The 25,384-nt window shown below is 37.1% G+C and overlaps 1 protein-coding gene across 1 annotated transcript in view; it reads right to left on the bottom strand.

Moving 5' to 3' along the window:
* Nucleotides 1–5,746: 5,746 nt before the first annotated feature.
* The window catches only part of TMEM200A (transmembrane protein 200A), a 59,958-nt gene continuing 40,320 nt past the window's right edge, over nt 5,747–25,384 (bottom strand). The window contains exon 2 of the mRNA XM_083830667.1: nt 5,747–8,923. Coding sequence (XP_083686793.1) covers nt 7,432–8,907 — 1,476 coding nt within the window. The 5' untranslated portion in view covers nt 8,908–8,923 and the 3' untranslated portion in view covers nt 5,747–7,431. The remainder of the gene's footprint in view (nt 8,924–25,384) is intronic.

Here is a 25,384-nt window from a genome sequence, read left to right as displayed (position 1 = left end):
GCAAAAGATTCAAAGAGTACTGTTATTTAATTTAGTTATAAGTCTAATGCTCTTCCTGGTCCCCACAAAGAGACAATAAAGAACACTTGTTTGCTACAGATATAATAAAATATGCTCACATAATATATCAGTGCTTCCTGTCTGTTAAAATGATAATGGATTCTCTGCAAGTGCAAGTTGAGTTTAACTATATTATAACCTCTGTATAATAGTAGCTGATCTTCCCCATATTTTTCTATTCACACATTTTTATTTGAGGTCATTGAGACCCTTGAAAAACTGGTGGCTACAAGAAGAAAGTAATAAAAATCAACTGGAGCAATATTCCTTCAGGGTAACATATCTGAATTTAAAATTATTTCTGAAAAACACACACACACAAAAAAAGTGCACAGTGGAAAGTTTTCTGAACTGCTTCTGTACTGTCATAATCTCAAAACAAACTGAACTTGCACAGAAAAGCAAGCCACATCTCAGTGAAGGTAGCTCAGTGGAAATACATGATGTTCATCAGTATGACTGGAAAAAAATACTGAAAATATAATTTTCTGTTATGTAACAAAGTTATACTCTCATCCTGGATACTTTGTTTTAGCTTTCTGTTTTCAGGAGTATAATGCGGAAATATTTAAGACCTCCAGAAAGTCAAGAAAAGTAGACAGAAAGCACAGGAATATTTTTCCCTGTGATGAATGAATTAAAAATTAGACATATATTAATTATTGCTTTGTCTTTACCTTGAGTTTTAACCTTTGCCTTGCAGAAAACTTAATTTCCCATTAAAAAAAAAATAAAGACTGAACAAATGGTGGTTGTGACAACTGAGTATAGAGATCCCTGGAAGGAAGAGCCAACAGATGTCTACCACAATCATTGTAGCAAAAACTGAGTAGCTTATGTTAAGCACTAAGTGTGCCATAGACAAGATGCTCCTACAAACTGAAGTAGTAATGATCTGATCCAATTAATTTTAAACAACAGGGATAAACTACAGTGGAACTCCAAGTCAGGTGTTGATTTCAGATGAAAAAATTTTGATAATTTCAGAAGAAAGCTAGTTGTTGAAATAATCCAGACAAGAAGGCTGGGGATTTGAGTATTGGATAAGGAAGACTTTTTTTTTTTTTTTTAGACTAACACAAACAAACATGCACCTCATCTGCAGGAAGCTTCTGAAGAGAATTCCAGTCCTAGCCGAATTAATGAGAACATCACCAAAACTAAACCAAAAAGAAAAGAACACCTACAAGTAAACGTAATGGGAAAATGTAACACAGCAGACAGTACATGTGGAAATGCACTGCAAGACGTAAAGTGTCACATTCAGATACTCTTTTACCCAGTTTAAAAAGAAAAAAAGTTCATTCCAGATACAGCCTATATGCTAAGTGAATACTTTGCCTCATTTTTCACCTGGGGTCACTATTACAGAAGTGGGATGAAAAGGGATGACTAGTAGGAAAAAAAAGTCTGGAAAAGGGAGATGGGGAAGTGTGGCAAATGGAAGAAAGTGTGAAATGAAAGATATGTAAATTCTCACCTGTAAGAAGGCTAAATTCAAGCCTTGAATGCTCTCACTGTGTGGAAGCACGTAATCTCTCTTACAGCAGCCTGAAAAAACTGGCACATGAAAAACATTGTAGCAAGGAATTTCAATAAATCTACTGAGTTGACAGAGAGAGGGAAGCCAATACGCATTAAAAATAGTAATCTTATTAACTGCATTTATGAAATGGCAGAAAGAAGGAAAGGAGGAGCTATCTGGTCTCTTGTAAGCCTGCTAGTGTGATCCAGGTAGGATGGAAAACTTCAGGAAAAAAAAAAAACAAAGAACTGAAGACAAGAATTAAGTTGGTGCCCACAGCACCAACTGCAGGTCTGCTTCTGTTGGGTCCTCAGCACCAACTACAGATCTACTCTATTGGGCTGTGCTATCTGCTATTGCAGCCTAAGTAGGGACATTCTATCAATATGGGAAAGATCAGAAGGAAAACTGAATTGTCTTAATGAGATGACGAGATGAGCAGAAATTTAACAGTAAAAGTGAAAAAATGTGTACTAGAACAAGTATTTCCTACAAGGCAGGAACTTATTCTGAGAACAGAAAGATCTAAGTGTTAAATGTGTTGTGCAGTGAATCACAGGATAACTCCGAGCAACTATTGTGATGGATTTCTTTAAGAATAGAAAACCCACAGAAATATCAATAGATACCAGGTTATTTTGGGTACATTTTTTTAATAGCCCAGCAAGTTGCTATTGCAATGAAATTAAAGTGCTGATAAAATTTTTAAACTGACAAGGGAAGTATATTTATTGGCATAACTCTTAATTAATCTGCAGTAGTTTCCAAAATAAATATTAGTAAACCGAAGGGCTTGGTGGGATTCAGAAATGGATTAGCTATTCCTAGGAATGCTATCCTGAATAATTACACTAGCTGGAATAAAAAGTGATAAAAGACAACAATGGATTAATAATTCTTTCTGTGGATAATTTATAGTGATTCTATACTCTCCTCTGAAGCTGTCTGCCAATTAGAATTAGAACCAAGACAACAATTAGACATACTGCTTTTCATTTAATATAGTATGTTCTTATATTTTAAATTCAATAAACTATTGTAAACTAAAATAACAATAAATAAATAAATTTAACTATCAATTATAACGTAATATTATATAATATAATATTATAATTATAATTTAACTATCTAACTATTGAACTATCAGATTTCCAATGTTTATGAGACTCAGGATTGTATTTCTGCCAACTATCATTCAGATAAACTATATTGTCTGGGCTTTACTGGAAGTATAAAGTACTCTGGTGAGGTTAATTTGAAATACCGAGACCTAAAACACAACTCAGCATTGCCATTCACGGAACATTGATGAAAGAGTTAATAAATGTTAACTGAATGTTAAACATGTGATAGCTGTGACAACTATAATTAATTTGCTCCCGAGTTTAATCTGAAATGGTTTAAAAAAAGGGCATGAACTTGTCCTTGAGTAGCTAAATCATACTAATTGAAGCACTCCTACATTATAATAGACCACTTATACCATTTGCATTTTCATATATGCATGCACGCAGTCTTTCTAAAAGATTTCTGCTTGTTCACCATAACATCACATTTTGTAGGAAAATTAACAACAAAAAAAGATAATGCTAGGAATATGAAGTCAGAACTTCCAGGAAAGCGTCAGAGATACACTCCTAGAAAGAACAACTTATCTGTAAAAGTACTATACTAAACCAATCATAGAATGGCTCAGGTTGGAAGGGACCTTAAAGATCACCTGGTTTCAACCCCCCTGCCAAGAACAGGGATGCCACTCACTAGATCAGGTTGCCCAGGGCCTCATCCAGCCTGATCTTGAACACCTCCAGGGATGGGGCATCCACAGCCTCTCTGGAAGGTTCCAATCCAGGAACTCCACAAGATACTAAAAAAACTTTTCAGAGAGAAAAGATGCTGCAGGTCAAAACTATTGCCCAAATTTCATATAGGAGAAACTAATGGACTAGTAATGCTATATTTTAAGGATAAGTAAAATCAGTGCTAGATCTGAGAAAGGCTCTCTGAGATGGTTGCACAAAATTTATTTAGCTGTCTAATCTATGCTGAGGGACAGATGTGGATGCCTACCTCCAAAACTGGTAGCCTTAAAAATTCTGCTCATTTATAACATTACTTTTCATTTTTAAAACCAGGCTGCCTTTCTATCCTTTATGAAGCCCAAGCATTAGGGTAGACATCAGGATGGGGAGCACCATATTGAAGTCCTTTTGCTTCAGAGAACCCCACAGCAAGACCTTCCTGTCCACAGGTAACAGTATTTGCAGCTGGTGCGTTTGCCACTCCCTCCTGCTGAACTCTGCACTGAACTGCATGGAAAAGTCAGGTGCATTGGCTCACATGGAGAGTGAACTGGGTTCTCCGAAGGAGCAGCTAAAATATCAAACTGGCCAGACACAGACCCTGTTTTAAGGTTTTTACTCAGTCAGTATTTCATATGAAGTATAGAAACAATCTGGAAAAGACGATGCAACCCAGACTTTCTCTTCTGTCACGGCAGAATTGTCCTCTTTATTTCATGATGAATTTTGCCCAATAAATGAGCAGACTGAATCAGATTTGCCAGGAGGGATGGACAGATTGTAACACCAGTCTAAGCCACAAGCTGTGATTAAGATGCTTACCTGAAAGGTAGAACACATGTATTTTTCAATGGTCTTACGGAGAAGAAGGAGCTGAACTCACTGCTTGTACAATACAAATGGTTTCCTTCTAGATTATTACATACAAAGGATGTGGTCCCATAACATCTTCCAAGGCCTAGATGTAAGGTTTAGCTTCCTATTGCATGAAAAGTCTTGTGGGGTGTCTGTACAATTATTTTCCCATATGAGAAAAACAGTTTAAAACTTCCTGTCTTTGGCTTCGTTTTCACCCTGAAGTTGTATTGGAGCAATTCGTTGTGGGGCTGCACAGAACATCAATAGTGTTGTTCAGAGCATCAGAAATGAGCTAAATAATAATAATAATAATAATAATAATAATAATAATAATAATAATAATAAAAGTCTGTGAACTGAATCAGCAACTGAGTGAATATAGTTATGCCCTAAAGATACCAGTGAGGTTTAAAAAATGCTCCTGTCTTCACCAAGTCTTTACTTGCTATCTGAACATGTGTTACAAAGAGTTCAGACATCTGCACCCTACTGTGGTTTCCCACCTCAATATATGAAGATTAGTGTTCGGGTCTTTTGAACATTTAAAACTTTTTCTGACTAGAGGTCGAGTAGGAATGACCCAAGGAATATGGGAAGATGCAAGGCCCTTAATTTCCAGAGTGATTGTGGTTAGTGTATCTGGGCAAAAATAGAGTCCTAGCCAACTTTTTTAAAACATTAAACCTTTCATCAGACTTAGCACCTTAGACTTTATGCCTTATAAATCATTTGACACATATCTTTAAAGTTTGAGATATGAAAATCCCAGGAAACAAGGTTACCGTCACTTTTGAGTTATCTTGTTACTTAATATGTACTGGATGAGCTTATTATTTCTGGAACATACAGTAGATGCTATTATCTAAATGAAACGTTCCATTTTAGGGTAATTTGGGAATATTTTTGTAGTCAATCTGTCAATCACATAATTTCTTTGTATGGTGCTATTTTGATTTCTTGCAAATTTAATTCAGTAACTTTACTTTGGTCCCTCAACCAGGTAGATTTTTCTGAAATCAGTACATTTTTCAGTACCAAGTATCTATGTTAAAAATTAAAAGCTCCTGCCTTGCTATACTTATAAAAGGATCACTATTCCCACATATGATCGTAAACAAAAAAAACAGTCTTTTAAGCTAAGATTTAATTTAGTTATTCAGGAAATAAAAGCTTACATCATTCACGTCTTTTTAATAATAGTTTCCATTTTTCGAAATGTACTGCCAAACTAAAAAGAACAAGGTGTTCTTTTTATACAAAATTTCCTTATATCAAAAGCGTTTTGAATACATTTCACATTACATTAAAAAAATATTAGAAACACAGTAAATTCAACCTTTACATGTGGAGGGATGTCATTGAAATTAATTAGTCATAGCCAAATATCTAGTGGAAGGCTAATATATTAAGCATAATGTTATGTACAATATTATGATACTTAATCATATTTTGATATGGAGGATTTGAGATTATAGAGGAAAAACATGTCTTACAGCAGATATATGTAGAGATACATTTTATTTTCATTTCAAAAAATAGCAAATGTCTTAAGAACACAAACCGGAAAGTTATTAAAAGCTTCATAGCAAAATATTTAGCCAACTCTGTTACAATATATAGGCTTGAGGTTCTAACAGTTAACACTATGCCTCAATTCACTGAGCAAGTAATGCTCTTGATACATAAACATTGCGCAGTTGAAATCTGGAGCTGAATATTTAAAAATAAAAAAGGAGAGAGAGAGTGTGTATTTTATCTTTGATCTTTCATAACCAACTGAAGTACAACTATAGTTTAACAGGCTTGATTCTTTTTGGGAGAAGCCGTTAAAAACAATTCCTGAGTATTTAAGTGAATATATTCAAAAAGACTACATACAACCAACTTCCTGTTAGGTGAGCCTTGCAACTAGAAGTGACATTCTCTAGCATGGCTGTCATGGCAGGATCACAGCCTAAATACCTTAATGAAATACACAAAAACTTTCTGGTATGCACATTCAAATTCTCATTTTCTTTAACAATAGCCTACAATTGTGAACTGAGGAACTTACTCTGCTGAGAAAAATATTGTTTTAAATGTCACTTCCTTTTGCAAAATCTTCTAATGCAAATTACCCCAGCTAAGCCTCCAATGAACCACCATCCCAATAATTATGTGAAATATATAAATCAAAATTTAGCCAAGGGGCTTTTGTAATACTTAGTATACATATTGAATTATATGCTTTGTATCAGTATCTTGACCATAGAGACCTAGCTATTTAGCATCTTGCTATTGTAATGAGAGGCAATATATTCATTTTCCATTATTCTCTTCAGATTCATGTCATGATATCATTTTACTATATACCATGTTTCTAAAACCCTGTTAGCATTCATTATGTCCCTATGATTTTAATCAGTATACTTTGATTTTAAAACTGCTGCCAATCAAAATGCTTTAGAGAACTAACCCCAGAAGAATTTTCAGATTTCTTACTTTATGTATGCTTTCCTGGAATTTTAGGATTAAATCATAACGGATGTAGAAATATTAATGTACAAAGCATAGTTAATAATTCACAACACTGGTATTCAACTTGACCAACTACAATGAATTCACAAAAATGTTTTGATACCCACTCTTTTCTATCCACCCACCCCATACGTAAACAAGATTCTCACAATGACAATGGCAAGATTGTAGTTACTGAGATGTATTATATGTGAAAGGCAACGCCAAGGATAAAGATAAAGGCCTGAATTTGACAATTCCAGTATGTATTCCTCCTCACTTCCCATTCTGGACTGCAAACACAATTTTTAGACTCTTGCAGTCATTAAATAAGTAGAACCTACAGGTAAATGGAGCTTTTAATTCTAATGCAGGTTTTTGGAGTCAAATTGATAGAAAGTAACATGCTTGTATAAAACAGAATGAATAATGACTTGGAAAAAAATGTAGTAAGTCGTACCAAAACTCTCTGAGAAATGATAATGTACTGTATTGCAGCTGTATGTTACTGTGACAAAATACTATTGGACTTACAAAGACAAAGATCTCTGTTTACACAAGCCAATATTAATATGCTATTAATCATCTGGATAAAAACGGGCTTGTTCTAGTTTCACTGAGAAGGAAACACTTGTCAAAATGGTTTTTTAAAAAATACTGTTGAATATATTGTAAATTGCAATTTAAATATTAAAACCTTGTTTCTGAAGTTCCCCGCTTTAGGTTGTTACTCAAAAACTCATCATGTTCAAAACTCAAATTATTATGAGATCTCGATATCATAAGAAGCTTTTCTTTATTGGTAAAGTCTTTTTTGACCACTGCTTGAGGCACAAGTAACCTGTCCATCGGGTCCTCTTTGTTTTCTAGTTTCATATATCCTTTACTGTTGCTCCGATCCAGTCTGGGCCAGCTGGGATGTTTCCTTTGTTCAGTTTGGACAGTGAGTGTAGATGGACCCCTGTCCAAATCCAGGGACTTTGAATGTGAAGAGAGAAGATGCAAAGATGTGTTGGACCCAAACTGTTTCCTGGCAGCACCAGGGGATAAAAGCTTTCCTGTACTCGGTCCGAGGGTCATAGAAGATTTGAACTGATCATGTGGAGTGTCCACAAATGAATTATGCCGTGGTAGCATGGCCGCAGCTGGTTTGCAGGATTCCTTGGTGTCAGTTAATGGAATGGCCAGGGAGTCCATCGACAGATTTCTGGACCAACTCTTTGTGACCTCTGAGTCCTCGGTTATGTTGTCTATACTGGGCTCATCAATAACACAGTTATTTAGTTTAATTACTGGCAGTGTGAAAGCACTAATAGAAGATGATACAATGGACTTTGTTTCACACTTTATAGAACTAGTGTTTTTGTCATCTGAAGCCTTACTGGAATGAGGGTAAAGTCCAAAGACTGAACCAGATTGGTCAGTCAGCAGAGGTGGTAGGAGGCTAGCAGTGGTCCTATCTTCATTTAGGGGGATCTCCTCTTCTTCAGCAGAACTATCCATTCTAAAATTACTCTTGAAGCCAGAGAAAGGTGCAATCGTGTTTGCAGCCAGCCGTGATGCACATGAGCTCCCACTATGCCCAAGTTCTCCTTCCCCCAACAAGCCAGCAAAGGCACCACTCAGCTGCTTCTGTTCCTTGATCCTCAGGGTGTGGATGTCTATTACAGTGGAGTATATGTCTCTCATGTGTATGATTTTTGTTTCTTTGTCACGGTTTTCGTGTAGTATGGCATTTGCACAGATAAAAATGAAGATTCCAATGCCCATAGTAAAAGGGCCCAACATTTTCATCTTATCTGAGTGCACATGCTGTTCAAAGAAACGAAGTAAAATGCTTCCTTGGTTTCTTAGGACCTCAGTTTCATTTACTGATAGTTTATCTTCAGATCCTAAAAGCTGGTCCTTCTGGGGCCAGTATCCAAGAATGGCCATTGCAATTCCCAAGAATGCGATAAGCACTCCCAAAACAAGGAAGAACCCCGATGGAGAATAGAGTCTGATTTTGCCCCTGACAATGACTACATCTGCCCTGGGCCGGCGTCTAACTGGTTTCTTCTCCTCAGAAGCTGGTGCTGTGGCAAGATTTACATGTTGCTGAGATCTGGCAGAGTCTTGCCTTTTCAAGGCAGCCAGTCCTGTTATGACTCCGCCGGTTGCTATCATAGTTCTATATTGTGTCCTGCAGGGGAAAAAAAGCAGAAATATTGATGTAAGCAAAGTTTGTGTGTGCAAATATAAATAGTGCTCTGTTAATATATTTCTTGATAATTACAATATTCATCACTTTAAAAAAAGTTACTATATTTAATCCAGTTAGGGCATAATAAAGGTTTTAAGACTCAAATGGCATTTAAAAAGCATTTTCAAAATACTTTTATCACTGTAAATATAGGTAATATATCTTTCAGCAATGTAACAGACTAGAAAACTAGTGCTCTGTGGTGACATATCAGGATTAAACATCAGAATACTCAGAAGTCTTTATAAATGGTTTATGTCAGGACAGTCAGTAACAAGTTACAAGTTAAGAACCTCGTATGTGTTCTTGATCATTTTACCACTATAGCTAGCTCTTTTAAAAACTTCTGTGACATACAATTAATATGAATACAGATCATTCTACATACTCTCTTTAAGACATTTTGCCTTTTAAGTTTCAGCATATATTAATATATACTTATTCTATCATTTAAAGAAGCTTTTATTAAGCCTATTGAGACCACCTGAGTGTCAACTACAGAACCGTTTTGCCTTTCCTAATAAAGCTGATCCTTTGCTATGCATATCTATATCCTTTTTCTCCCCATTTTGGTTCTTCACTGACTACAAAGTAGTAGCTCAGTTTAGTTTACCAGATAACCAATTTTCATAAATGTCAAGCTCATGAATTCAAAGCTTCATCGCTTTATGAGCTTTATTCTTTTTTTTTTTTTCCTGTTAGGCTTTTCACACCTGGGTGTCTACTACATGGGAAACATGAACCAGCATGGGTTTAAAAAGAGAAACTCATGTTTGGTAGGGCTTTTTTTGAGTAAAAGTAACAAATGAAACAACACAGTTCAGGATTATTAAATGTTATTTTATAAGGCATCTTATAACCAGACTCAAAAATAGTTTCTCAGCTTAACTAGTGGATATTTGAATGAATACTAGAAAGTATTATAGTATACCATTGAGATACTGTAAAGCCAGGTATGAAAAAATATATATGTTCTTTTTGATGGCCTTGCTAAATTCAAAGATACAGAAAGGCTGACAGTCTGTTGCAGAGAGAAAAGCACCATGTCAATGCTAGGGATGGTTTAACAAGCAGACAAAGCAAAAGTTGGACTGTGTGTATAGAGAGGCAGAGAAGCAGAGGCAAAGGAAACCAGTGATTGCTTTCAATTTACAGGCAATAACTTTCATCAGATATCTTTAAATATTTGTTTTTTAAAAATCCCAACAGTGACACCCATGCAAAAAGATTAGAGCTCTTGTAGTGTGAGAATGACCATAGGGGCACTATCATGAATTTCCAACAATGCAAGCAGGTGTCAAGTAAGCTCATTTCCAAGCAGAAATTGCTCCAACCCACCATTATTCATGATTATGAAATTAATAGGGAGTTTGAGACAGGTGGCCAACTGGAAGCACTAATCCAGAAAAAAAATGTACCAGTGTTCATTATTATCTTTTCAGCATTAATTCAGGTGACAGACAGAAAGAACAGCAAGCTGAAATCCTTGCCTGCACCATTATTAATGGAGAGAGTGCTTTCTCTCCTTCTGTGAGAAACCTTTTCTTTGTGAAGGGAAGACCTGAAAAAACAAGGCCTAAGATGCAGCATTTTCTTAATTTCTGAAAACAAATTTGATAGAATTGTTTAAAAAAAAAAAAAAAACACAACTCAGAAAGTTCATTTCTAGTGACAGGTTTCATGTTTCTCAACGCTCTGGAAATTCTCACCCTTTGCAATTCACTTTCATTTTTATGCTGTCTGGGCAATTTCAGTAGTTCCAGGACAATTAATTTCTTGAATGTTCCATGAAGAGCCAATTTTTTTTTTTTTAGTGTAGCAGTTTTAACACTATGCTCCCCCTCCTCCCAAGAAAGTTAATCGAGGTTGATAGTATATTAAAAAAAAAAAAAAAAAAAAAAAGAAAACGGTGTCTCATATGCCTATATTTAAGGGTTTCTGCCAAAAGCAAAAGATCATTCTCTAAAACATTTAGACTCTCTAGGCAGAAATAAATTAAGAGAATTATGGCATATCTTTACTGAAATTAATAGATCATTTAGCTATTATCTATTTTGCTCCCTTATTCTTTTCCACATCCTAGATCTTTGCAGGGATAAGGAGTTTCCATATTTATGTGGCATTTTGCAGCACACATAAACACACTCTCATCCATTATCAGGGCTGCCAAGGAACTGCACAGGGTAGTGCTAAATCCAAGCTCTACATGTTGGCTGGATTTGATATTTTGTGTTCTGTACTGTGCTTACCACAGCTACCTGGATTTCACCAAAGGGTGAACCCAGTAAGCTCAGATCTGGTTGGTAAATATTTTAAGCATACCTCTAGCAAGAGTTCCTCTCTAACTCTGAAAAGCAGATCAAAATATATATATATTACATCCTGAGGTATCTTTCGAAAATTCTCATTTGCAAGCTTTACATATATTGCAGGAAAACCACACCACAATTTCATTATTAATTGGTCTACAGTAACCTGAAGAACAGAGAAAAACTGAGATCTTCTATAGTAAAAGGGAGAAAGAGATCTCCTAAGCCACCCGGCTGGCTTCCTCCCAGTATTTCAGGGGAACATTTTGTTCCTCTGTTCACTTTACCTGCATTAGAACTTGGACATAAGAGAGAGAGAGTCTGGCTGCAACAAGATGAAAAAGCATTTTATATATAGAAGTCTCTTTCCTATTTGTGAGTTCACATGGATATTATTAAATCTTTATTTGATGGAATAAAATCACAACCAGCTTCATAAATATAATTTGTAATAAGCCATGGTGTTGGTAAGGCTTATATACTACTTAATTTTAAGACCTGAATTTCGATCTCTTCTTCATCTAATAAAATCATTGGTATTAGCAGACCATTGGTATGAGATGATTTCATTTCATACAGAAAATTTTTCAAAAGCCTATTACAGTGAAGTGTATTTTAAGATGGGAAACCTTTTTTTTAAAAAAAAAATATTGTATTTAGAATAGTGATATTGTAGATACAATGAATTATTTTACAAATCTGTTTACTTTCATTACAGAACAGCCACAATGAGTTCCAATGTCAAATGTTAATTCTCTTAGCTTAGTACAATGATTACATTTAGTTTTACTCAAAAGCCTGAATTCAAACTTCTGAACGAGCAAACTTTACAAGATTTTGACTCAGAAGTAAAGAAAGGTTATGTTAGAAGTTTTGACAGAATTTTTCTGGTGGCACTGTGAATGACACAGGCTTACTTTAAAATGGATCAAATAATGGTAAAATGGATGTAGAGTACAGAGAAAAAAAAAATAAAGGGATAGGCCTGTAAACCATTTCATAAACACAACCATCTTGCTGTTAAAAAAGCACCACAGCTATCAAGCTGCTTTTGAAGAACAAACTTTGAGTGTTTTTTTAAGCGTCTGCCTTCCTAACTTTGTAGCTGCTCTGTTTGTTTCATCTTCAGCAGGAACATCAGTACCAAAGGCCTAGATAGTTTACAATTTTAGTCTTGAAAGGAACAGTGGCCCAGATTTACCCTTACAGCTAGCATATCTTTGTACTGTGCTGTTGTTACTAAGAGGTCCTCGCACCAACCCTGTCAGCCACTCCAAGATCACCCAAGCCTGTCTTGGTATAGATCCTGTAAAGTAGCTCCTCCTAAGGTTTGCAAACGTGAAACAAGTTGGGTAATGAAATGTGAAGCGTCAGTCTGAGATGTGGAGGGTGCCTGCTTCTTACTTACATTACACTTGCTGCCCAGATCAAGGCTCCTAGAGAGCCTGAAATGGATTCTCCTTTATCACCTTTCCATATGGGGAAAGGTTTCTCAGATGCTCAAGGAATGGCTGTCATAAAGAAAATTATGAAAGAGGTAAAACCGGCTTTCCCAGAATAGTTGTAGGTAACCACTAGACTTGCATCTGCTGAGCAAAGATTGAAGTATTCCCCTAACCAAGTCAGGAGGTCAAAAAACTCAAATCAACAAAGAAATGGAGGCAGTAGATTCACTCAGTGATACAAAGGTTAGGCAAGGATAAATTATCATGGAGAAACTGTAGCACAGGTGGACAAGTGTCCCTCTTTTCTGTTCTGATCTGCACCAGTACATCAGGATTTCACTGATGATCAGACAGAAAAATGGTGTATTTATGCTGCTAGCATTACCCACATATGAATTTGCCAGCCTGGAGAAGGGAAGGGAGGCCAGAGGCAGGTGACCTGGGGACTCATTAGAGTAGCGGGCATCTCCAGACAACTGCAGAGCACAGAGAAACTTGAACAACATAGACATGTCCACAGGGAGGTATGACAGATAAGAGGGGGTCACTCTGAGTCCTTTTGAAACTAGGAACAGCCTCCAAAAGTAATACTCAGTTATCCTTTGGAAGCCATGCAAATGACAAAATTGGTGGGATAGGATTTGGTGGGATTTGAGCCCAGTTGACTCACTGACTGATTATTCCAGATATAAGACATGTCAACTGCAAGAATGTATTATAGACTGTACATTTCTGTCATAATTGCAACTGAGGCAATTAGCTATTTACACAATGGCTCTGATACTAGACAGTCTAGAAAAATCTGAAAGGTGTGTGTGGAAGAGCTAAAATTCAATGGAAGGAACTGACTTTATTGCACGTGCTAGTGGCTCCAACTAACTTCTGGTTCCACAAACCACAAACTCCTTAATTTTCTCTTTAGCCTAAGAGGTCACCAACTTAATACCCTTCTTTCCCCTCTGATGACTAGCATCACCATTACTGTTACTGGTATCAACTATGTTTTTCAGAGCTGGTCAAACTATTAAACATGTAGTTAATCTCTCAGAAACTATATTAACTCTCAACCTGTAGTTAGCTTTGGAGCTTGGTATTTCTATTTCAGGTGCCTCAAGGCTTATCTATTTTTTCAACTATTTTGGTACAATAAAAGTTACTAATTCTACCTACAACATAAGTCTTTTGAATAAATATAGTCATTTGAATTATGCTGAGATCATACATTTAATTTGAAAGGTATACCAGCACCAAAGATAGAAAGTGCACTAAAGGATATTAGGATTATATTTCTTTCAAATTATTTTTTTTATTCCAGATATATTTCGGTGTCCCTTAGTATTTATGACCTTTGTAGTTTGCACAAATATTTTTTTTTATTATAAAACTGGAACATTTACTGTTTAAAAGATTATTGAAACTTAATTATTTGAAATTATCAGAACTGTACATGCTATTTCCTTGTAGTTTAGGTTTATATAAAACTTTCTGAAATGATCAGCTATTGTATTTCAGCAAAGAATTAAACTTCATCACAGTGAGAATTGTGATAAAACATGGCTTCAATTACCATGGCACTTCCTAACCTGCTATTTCAGCTGATTAGGAAATTTACTTCATGTTAGTACTTGATTTATTACCACTTAAGTGACTCAATCTCAAATTTTAATGAGAGAACAAAATTTAACAGCAAGGAAAGTTTCCTTTACCTTTGATAAACCTGAAGTCCTAGCAATGAAAGAGGTATATGAGAGGCTGTTTACCCAGAAATTCTCATAATCAAGAATGCAAATGATAAAGTAATAAGAGAACTGATAACACAGCTAAGTAAACAAACCACTATTAACCTGTAATTAACAGACTACATCTAAACTTTGTTCCTGATGTATAATATATCAATGTGTTATCTGCGCATAGAGGTTGTCAACTGATACAATCAGTTCTATTCCAAAGGTAAAAATAATATGTTCCATTAAAGCAATTTTATAGGCCAAAAGGATTAATATTTCTGGCAGAGATAATACAGCAATGGCCAAAGAAAGAGTAGTTCCACAAGAAACAGAAAAATCATCCAAAATTACATTTTTATTTCGTAGCTTAACAAGCAATCCCCTCCAACTGCATAACACACCAGTGAGACTACCCTATGATGCATCTCTCTCCTAATATCCAGTCCTTAAAAATTATTTAAAAAGAAAAGCAAGCAAGCAAAAGGCATCTTTTGTATTCATGATTTTGGGGTATTTTAAATGTACTTTAATTGACAATAGGCGAGATGAAAGCATGTGAAATGTGGTATTAAAAATCTTCATAACCTCAGCTGGGATTTTAAAGTCATGCAAGCAAAAGCCAAGGATAGAAAATTGCACGCCTATTTAAAACATTAAAGCTTTGAAATTTCCAGCTGAAACAAACCCTTTGGGTTCAAATTCCCTTTAATGTTGCCTCTTTTAGTCTGTAAACGGGTAAGCTTAGGGACTAATCATGTCCTTTTAACCTCCTGTTTGCCAGTCAGATTATGGAAACAGGCCAAATCATGCAAGCAGTTTCACAGCATAAAAAGGAAAAGGCAGGCTGCATATGGGTCAGGCAATGCAAGAACTCCAGGCTGCCTATGACAGAGCAGTAGAGAGAAGGTCCAAAGCAGAGATTAAAAGCTCAGGCTTCCTGGACATTGGTAGACCTGTATCAAATGGTCTGTATTTGGTTTACAATAGTACTATTTCAAACAGTAAAATCTTTGCACTTGTAAGTGGAAAACAAAAGCTTGGTATTAAGGATATATCAAAATCTGTGGGGAAATTCAAGGTCTGACTGTGTTCCATTCATTTAAAATATCTAGATCTGGCAGCATTTTTCAAATCTACATTGTACTAACCCAAGCAAGGCCAAAGGTCTCCATCAGTTACCTCTAACGAATCTATGAAAGACAGGTAGGAATGGCAAATCTGAACATTATTAATGCACATTTCTTTATGAAACTATAATTTTTACTGATGTGGATCTAGAGCATGGACACTTTGGGAAGGAGGTCATTGTTCTAATATTAAAAGTTGGATACTGAAACATAAGCTAAGAAGGGGAAAATATTGTTTTAAAAACAAACCCAAGCTCTTAGGAGAGTTATGTAAGTCAACAGATCTCATTTTATATGTATTTCCATAACTATTCTCAGTCACACTGCTTTGGAACCCATGCAAAGAAATATCTTAACATTGTATAAAAGGCCACAGTTCCCTTTTTTTTGAAATTATTTTGATGCAGTTTTCAGAAGTGGCAAGTAGCTGTTGAAGCTCCCTTCTTTTACTATCAGTAGAGAAACCTATATGGCAAAATCAGTATCATGTGTTTATTTGCATATATTTGCCATGTCGCCAAATCACAGAGAATCACAGAGTAGCTGAGGTTGGAGACCTCTGGAGGTCATCCAGTCCTAACCCATGCTCAGTAAGGGACACCCAGCACAGGGTACCCAGGACCATGTCCACGCAGCTTTTGAAGATCTCCAAGGAGGAGACTCTATAGCCTCTCTGGGCAACCTGTGCTAGTGCTCTGTTACCCGCACAGTAAAGTGCTGCCTGGTGCTCAGACTGAGCCTCCTGTGTTCCAGTTTGTGACCATGGCCTCTTGTCCTGCCACTGGGCACCACTGAAAAGATCCTGGCTCTGTCTTCCTTGCACCTCCCTTCAGGTACTTATACACATTGATAAGATACCCCTGAGCCTCCTCTTCTCCAGGTTGAACAGTCCCAGCTCTCTCAGTCTTCCTCATAGGAGAGATGCTCCAAGCCCTTCATCATCTTTGTGGCCCTACACTGGATTCTTTCCAGTATGTTTATGTCTCATATCCACATTGAATAATATATCATATCTTCATTTAGACTCACATTTGCCCTATTTCATTAGCAAACCTGAGCCATGTTATTCTCTATCATGACTTTTATGACTGTTCTTATGTTAAAGCAGGACTCTCACAGCTGGGAAAGTTCAAGTATGGCTGTAAGTAGCCCTGCTTACTAACAGTCTGCATAATGATTCTGTGGAGAGGTTATAAAATTACCCAACTCACAAAACTACAATAAAAAATAATAATAATTAAAAAAAATCCTTTACTGTTATTTGGGGAAAAAATAAGGAAAAAAAAAACAAAACAGAAAAGAAAAAGAAAAGAAGAAAAAAAAAGAGAAAAGAGAAAAGAGAAAAGAGAAAAGAGAAGAGAAGAGAAGAGAAGAGAAGAGAAGAGAAGAGAAGAGAAGAGAAGAGAAGAGAAGAGAAGAGAAGAGAAGAGAAGAGAAGAGAAGAGAAGAGAAGAGAAGAGAAGAGAAGAGAAGAGAAGAAAAGGAAAGAAAAGGAAAGAAAAGGAAAGAAAGAAAAGGAAAGAAAGAAAAGGAAAGGAAAGGAAAGGAAAGGAAAGGAAAGGAAAGGAAAGGAAAGGAAAGGAAAGGAAAGGAAAGGAAAGGAAAGGAAAGGAAAGGAAAGGAAAGGAAAGGAAAGGAAAGGAAAGGAAAGGAAAGGAAAGGAAAGGAAAGGAAAGGAAAGGAAAGAGAAGAGAAGAGAAGAGAAGAGAAGAGAAGAGAAGAGAAGAGAAGAGAAGAGAAGAGAAGAGAAGAGAAGAGAAGAGAAGAGAAGAGAAGAGAAGAGAAGAGAAGAGAAGAGAAGAGAAGAGAAGAGAAGAGAAGAGAAGAGAAGAGAAGAGAAGAGAAGAGAAGAAAAAAGAGAAGAGAAGAGAAGAGAAGAGAAGAGAAGAGAAGAGAAGAGAAGAGAAGAGAAGAGAAGAGAAGAGAAGAGAAGAGAAGAGAAGAGAAGAGAAGAGAAGAAAAGAAAAGAAAAGAAAAGAAAAGAAAAGAAAAGAAAAGAAAAGAAAAGAAAAGAAAAGAAAAGAAAAGAAAAGAAAAGAAAAGAAAAGAAAAGAAAAGAAAAGAAAAGAAAAGAAAAGAAAAGAAAAGAAAAGAAAAGAAGAAAAAAGAAAAAAGAAAAAAGAAAAAAGAAAGAAAAGAAGAAACCAGTCTTATAAAGTTACTCTTTGTTAGGGCTACCTGCATGGTTAGATCTGGTTGCATAGGTCTGTGTCTACTCAGGTGTGGAAAATCCACAAACACAGGGATAGCACAGCCTCCCTGGGCAGCCTGCACCACTGCCCCTGTGTCACCATGGGGAGAACCTTTTTCCTTATATCCAATGTGAACTTCTCTCGATGCAACTGAAATCTGCTGTCTCATGTGCTAACACCATGTAGCACTGTGGAAAAGCCTAGCTCTTTCTTCTTGTTTACCCCCCTGTAGGTACTAAAGGGCTCCTGTGAGGTCCTCCCAAAGTCATCTCTTCTCCAGGGCTGAACCAGCCCTGTCCTCAGTCTGTTCTCAGGGAAAGAGCTTCGGCCCCTGACCAACTGTGGACCCAGTGAGCTTGCTTCAGTCTGTGAATGTCTTTTCAAATGCTATTGATGTGAAATTCCTTTTTTGAAATCACCTGTGATTTTATTTGGCTTTAAACTTGACTTGAAATGGTCAAACAATAGCTAAATGTGTAATTTGGACTAAAAATTACAAACTCGGAAGTATTGATAAACGTAATCATAAACTAAGTGAGAATGCCTGTTACCCAGATCTGGGGAATGCTGTGACTTTGTTCTGTAAATTACACAAAAGAAAAATCCCTTTTGAATGCATCACCACTTACGGTATATGCCATATACACTAATTATTTCACCTAGTATGCCAAGGTCAAAAGCACGATAAACAGGTAGCAATACTGCACAAAGATGAATGCCCAAACTGCTTGCCTTCTTTGCTATTATTTCTTCTCCAGGCTGATCTTTTCAGTAGGTCAGATATTATAATTCTGTGCAAAATCAGCAACATCCAATACCAGCAGCATTGCACAGAGCTCGTTAGCCACTCACAAAAGCACAGAGCACACATCAAAGAGAGAAGGAAGCAACCTGAGTTCTATATTTTGCTTTCAAGACACTGCTTTATGACTTGGCCTAGATTTGGTCTACAAGCTTTTGCCTGGCCCAGTTGCACTCTTTTAAACTTGTTCCTTCCTCAGTTACATCTACTGATATGGTGCAGTAAATCAGGTTGAGTCTACAGAAGTTCAGAAATTTTACCAATGTAGAACACATGACATGAGGTTGGCACCTGGTCTTCTATGTCTAGAACAGCTTCTCAGTCTTCATACTTGAACCACACATGTTCTCTTCATGGCCACAAAACACCTGTCTTGTGCATTATCAGTCTGAACCATCATCACATGTGATGTCCAGAATGTCCAGCTGTTCTGCTCTATGTAGCTGTACCAGCTTAGCCTAGGTCCTTGGTGATTGACTAGAGAAACACAGGAGCTCTGATCCTGGATGAATTTGTTTGTGGAATGCCTACTGTAATCTCTGTATTTGCCACATTTAGTTACCAATAACTTGAGAAGAGTAACTTGTTTTCAGAAGTGTGCATTGATTACTTCTTCACATAAGCATAGAATTTTTCACTTCTTGTGCACAAACATGCCATGTCCTGTGTGGTGGTTTTACCCTGCTGGGCAGCTGAACTCCACCACAACCATTCTCTCACTTCCCCTCCTCAAAGAAAAGGGGGAGAAAATACAATGGAAAGGGCTCAAGGGTTGAGATAAGGACAGGGAGATCACTCAGCAACCATTGTCATGGGCAAAACAAACTCAGCATAGGGAGATTAATATAATTTATTGCCTATAACTAGTGGACAGGAACAGTGAGAAACTAAAAACACCTTACCCTCCATCCATCTTCTTCTACCTCCTCCCCTCTAGTGGCATAAGGGAAAGGGGGAATGGGTGCTGTGGTCAGTCCCTAATGCTTTGTCCCCGCTGCCCCTTCATGGTCACTCCCTGGCCCTGCTCCCCGCGGGGTCCCTCCCACAGGATGCCGTCCTTCCTGAACTGAGCCTGCGGGGGCTGCCCACAGGCAGCAGCTCTTCAAGCACTGCTCCCACACGGCTCCGTCCCACGGGGTCCATCCATCCCCCAGGAGCAAACTGCTCCAGCACGGGTCCCCCACGGGCGGCAGCTCCCCCCAGACCCCTGCTCCTGCGTGGGCTCCTCTCCACGGGCTGCAGCTCCGGCCCGGGGCCTGCTCCTGCGGGGGCTCTCCATGGGCCGCAGCCTCCTCCAGGCCACATCCACCTGCTCCACCGGGGGCTCCTCCACGGGCTGCAGCGTGGAGATCTGCTCCGTGTGGGACCCATGGGCTGCAGGGGGACAGCCTGCTCCACCAGGGGCCTCTGCACAGGCCGCAGGGGAACTGCTGCTGCCTGCCTGGAGCACCTCCTGCCCTCCTGCTGCACTGACCTGGGGGTCTGCAGGGCTGGTTCTCACTCATCTCTTGCAGCTGCTGTTGCACAACAAGTGTTTTTTGTTGTTGTTTGTTTGTTTGTTTGTTTTTCCCCCTTTTTAAATCTGCTCTCCCAAAGGCCCAACCAGTAGGGTGTAGGGTTGTACCAGTTGGTAGTAGGGTAGTGGTTGGACCAGAAGATCTTGAAGGTCTTTTCAAACCTTAGTGATTCTATGATTCTAAGACTTGATGAAAGGCTGCTTAAAAGGGGATTGACTAATAAAGCTCTTACATTGTTTTCTTCCTAGAAGAAATAAATTGAATATGCAGACAGAAAAATAAATCTGGATATCCTAGCTTTACTTTTACTTATATTTGCTTGCATTCTCCAGTTTGTTTACATTTTTATACTAAAAAAGAGCAAGAGTGTTTTGGTTGTTTTTAGCCTCAAATGACTGAGGTAGTAATTGTCTTATAACTAAAGTGACAAAATATGTTTCTAAGCTATTTTAGAACTTTGAGTAAATCCATTTCCTAGTGAAAATCAGTACTTCAAGTGGAAGCAGACATTGGCTGTTTAGTCTGATATTCATAATTATTTTTTACACATTTGTCCATTCACATTATTAGCGTTCCTATTCAGGAATCAGATAAGATCCTACATTAGCTATGCCTATAGGTGAAATAATTAGTGTTTTGTTTTGTTTTTTTTTAAGTTATGCATTTTCTTTCATAAAGAATTTTCTTATTATTGAAAAAATCATTTTAGGAGCACAATCTAATTTAAAATGTATAAAAGAAGCATGTGGGTCTGTATGCATTTATTCCAGTTTACCTTTTTTCATTTTATCTCTCAGACATTTCAAGGAATATGAAGGAGCATCTTTTAGAAGAAAGTTAAAACTATGAGGTAATACTAGAACAACCCTTGAACTGAAATTCCAAATGCACAGAACTAATGGGAATTTGGAACCAAGCTCACACAATGCAGATTAAAGTATTGACCAGATATAAACCATGAGTCATTAAATAAATATTATAAAGGTCTCTAGTTTCTGAGTGTGTAAAAGCAAAATAAAAGCTTTGTTCTCAGTCACCGATTGCAAAGGAAAGGTATGACAACAGTCTGGGGCTCAGTGTGACAAAAGATGGGTAAACTCAGTTTCCTAATTAAAAAATAATAATAATAAAACAAACAAACAAAACAAAACATGAAACAAGATCAAAGATGTTAACAAATACCTTAATGTACAATCACTAAGCCATGCTGGTTCTTCAGTCCTTGAGCACAAAATTTCAAATAACTTATGAATAAAACAGTGGTAGGCACTTAGTGTGGAGGTATATAAGCACAAACAATGTTGGAGTCCTTTGGCAATCGTTTACACTTGCATCATCTAGCTTAACCAGCAATCTGTTACTTGATTTACTCAGAGGCAAAATCTCCAGCCTAGACACACACTTAATGTAGGCAGTGACCAGCTGTCATGAGACCAAACAAATGTCCTTATCTGCACTACATGCTCAGTTAATCATGTTAATTAGCATGTTCTAACAACTGTAATTTCCCACTGTATACAAATCCAATGATTGTAAGATCAAATACTAACAGGAACAAGATGAAGGAGGTATTTAAAAGAAGGTTTAAATAATATATGTATTAGATATGAGTTAAAATCTATTTGTTCCATAACTAAGGTGTCTCAGCAAAGCTTTCCCTCTCTCCAAGAAAATACATCTCGGCCTGTAAAACATACAGGCTCAAAACTGCAGGAGTTATCATTCTCTGTTTACCATCAGAGACCTAGGAGCAATTTTTCAAACACATTTAAATAATTCAAGAGCCTAGCTCTGAAAAGTTCTTAAGTATCCACACCAAGTAGTCATATTTGAAAATCTCAGTGCATTCCAGAGACACAAAACAAAACACAAAAAGATGTAGTTCCTGACTTTGCAGAATTTAAGTACCTAGGACAAAAAGTGACTGTGAAAGCCACAAACCAGAAAAAAAAAAAAAAGAAAAAAAGAAAAAAGGCCTGCTACCTGACAATCACCCCAGCATCATAATTTGAAATTAGTGGCTGAGGCACCAGCCTGGGAAATGGGACATTCAGGGTTCCCGGCCCCTCCACCACCAGTACACTTTTTAGTCATGTTGTGACATATTAGTCCACATTATTAGAAAAGTACACACAGGGGGTATTCGGAACAAGAACTGGAATTTGTTCTCCCTGAGTGTTGCAGCCACATGACGAGAGCATTTATGTGGCCAACAGGAACAGCTGCTTCAGCACAGCTGTGGCTCTATGCTCATCTTGTCTGTCACTTGCCTTTGGAAATCTCCTTTGACACCTATGTTCTAAGCAACATTGGAAAATAGAATGGGTCTCAGGATTTATTTTTTTCCACCAAAGCCCTTTGTGCAAGGTATCTCACCCTGCCAAGAAGCAAGAGAAATTAGCGACAATACAAATATATATATATAAATAAAGCACTATTTCATTGAGAAAGTGAAGCTTAGTTCAAAAATACTTTTGGTGTACCATATCATGAAACTTTTTTTTCCTATTAATGGATGCCTCAGAAATAATTATGTAATTCACAGTAAAACTTCACCATGTCTTCAGCTGAACATTGGAACATTGGTGCCCTAGTCAGACATCTACCTGGAGACATCATTAGAACCTGTAAGCATTCACACCACTGCAGTTTGCTGACCCATAATCTCAAGTTATTAAGTACACATAAGAGCAGCAGTTTCAAGATGCGGGGACAAACAAGTTAACCTTTCATATATATAAAACCATAGAAATATCAATATCAAATTAATTTCCAGCATGTAAATTAACCCTCACAATTTCTTCTTTACTTTTAATCATCCCCATAATAATTTGCATTATAATAACCACCCAAAACTAAGGATACTGCAAAAAGCAAGAATCCACAGACAGCCAAGGGATGTATCACTAGTGAGATGCCAAGAGAGATACTGAAACACTGTGGGTCACATTTATGGAATTGTATCCAAAGCTTTGGTAGCCAAATACCTATATATAGATATATGATTTGCTTAGCAAATCTCTTTTTTCCTCTACTCTGAACAACCCAACCTATGCTTTATCGTTGCAGAGAACGAGGAGCAGGAAACATGCTTTGGCTGAAGTGGTATAGATAGGTAGTTTATCCCTTATCATTTACCACCTTTCTGCTTAAAATTGACAGAAAAAGTATCAGCACCAACAGAAATCTGGAACTTGGAACCTCTGAAAGCAAAAGAGAACAGCTAAGTGTCCTGTGCTTTTGTCCTGTGTCCTGAAACTTTTCTGTTTCTGTTTCTGTTAAAACCAAACTACTCCTGGGAAGTGTGTAGAGTAAGGCCAATTAAACAAGCAAAAGAACATCTACCCTCTCACTTCCATCAAAAAACTTTCCTTCGTGACCCTTAAATGGTCCATCTCCACTTTATTCTGTTGGCCTAAGTTTCAAATATACACAGTTTTTCCATGGCATCAAGGCCACTCAAATACAGAAGAGTTGCCATGACTTCATTTTGCATCCATGAATCAGAATATGCCTATCCTGCTGTTTTGCAGAAAATCAGCTCTATCCAGTTGTTCCAGTTAAGTCCATGACATATTGAGTCCAAAATAGAGAGTTTGTGGAACAGTAGGCTGCTAGGCCTGAGAAAAATGAGAATATTCCTAATAAATGAGGAATGATAAATGGTGTTGCTAGCTACAACACGGTACCCTACTTAAAGACCTTTTAATGGATATGTTGCCAATAGCGTGATAGTGTGTTGTTCAGCTTCAATACCCTCCATTCATAATGTCTATAAATTTGTGTTTTAACACACTTGAGCTACCCTATGTAATTCAAAACAAGATCTCAGTCAACCCATGTGATCAGGACAGATGTCAAAACCAACTGATGCTAGGTAACATTTTAATTTTATAAGGAGATGTCAACTATTATTAGCATGTATTATAGGCTGCAATTTATTCACAAATGACTTACAAAATTATTTTTTTTAACTCATTGAGGTTCTCACTTACATTGTTATTGTTACATCACTTTATGCTATTAATATTTTACTTACTCTTCCTTAGCCTGGGTCTGGTCACAGTTTACTACAAAGATAAAGGTCAGTTTATTTTAATGGAAATCCTCCTGACTTACACAAAGCCAGCGTAAGGTTCAGAATCAAGCACTTTAAATATAAGTAAGGCAAGTTTAAACTAAACTGAATGCATGACTGAAGTTGATGTACCTTGTTAAAAACTGTTGGTAGATATGTGATGCAAATACAAGTAGCATAAACAATCACGAGAAGATTTTAATAAGGAGTTAAAAGTGAAGAAAAGAGAAAATAGAGCCATTTTTTTCCAGTTTCTGTAAAAATTATATTTATGTCTTATTGCTTTAGGGTCTTCTCAGCCCATCACAGAGCATTGGTAGCTATCAGTCAGTCTGGCATGTCTAAAGCTTTAGCCCAATTTCTCCACGTATTGCTGAGGCGAAAAGAAAGTAAAGGTCACTAAAACTCTCTCAGCAGACTACCAAGTACTAACAGATACAGTGTGGGTAACATTTTTTTTCTTGTAAGAAACTACTGCAAAATTATCAGCTATGCCTGAGAAAAGCAGGACGAAGAAATAGGGAGAGGAAGATAAATTGAAAATGCAATTACAGGTTGAGCAGCAGGAAGCTGCCAGTAGTCCACCATAAAATTTTCAGTTTTGAGTGTAGGGGAAAGAGTGAAACACAATACCATCAGTTAATTATTTTTTCAATACAAGGCTAGCAACATGTTACTAAATTACTTGGAATAGATTTACTTAGACAGCTAAAGCAACAAGCAAAACCAAAACCAACATTATCTGAGCATAACTGAGGGTATCCACTAAAATGTATAAAAATATATAGAAGAATTAAATAGAGAGATACAGTACTATTTAACAAATATTTATTTATGATTTCACTTGTCTCACAGTTGAGTTTAAAGGTCACCGTTCGATGCATGTCCCACCCAATGGAAAGACAGAACCAACACCAATGTAAGCATAGAGCAAAAGACAATAGATAAATACAGCAGACTTTACAAAACAGTTGAGACTATCAAGATTAGTGCAGTTAACAACCAGAGCATGCCAGGGGCATAACCATTTTATAGTTTTCCGAGATACAGCCCTAACACAAGTCACTTCTGAAGACAGAAAGTAAGTTAGCTCTTCCATTTCCTTGTGGAAGCCTTGAGGGGTTTGATTCTGCAGAAAAGATGCTTTATAGAAAACCCCAGGTAAAGTAAATGGGTTAGGTAGCTGGATTAGTATATAAATACA

The sequence above is a fragment of the Anser anser genome (assembly GCF_964211835.1).
Source record: "Anser anser genome assembly, chromosome: 3".
NCBI lineage: Eukaryota > Metazoa > Chordata > Aves > Anseriformes > Anatidae > Anser > Anser anser.
Note: the sequence above shows the minus strand (reverse complement) of the source record. Positions and strands in the feature narration are given on the sequence as shown.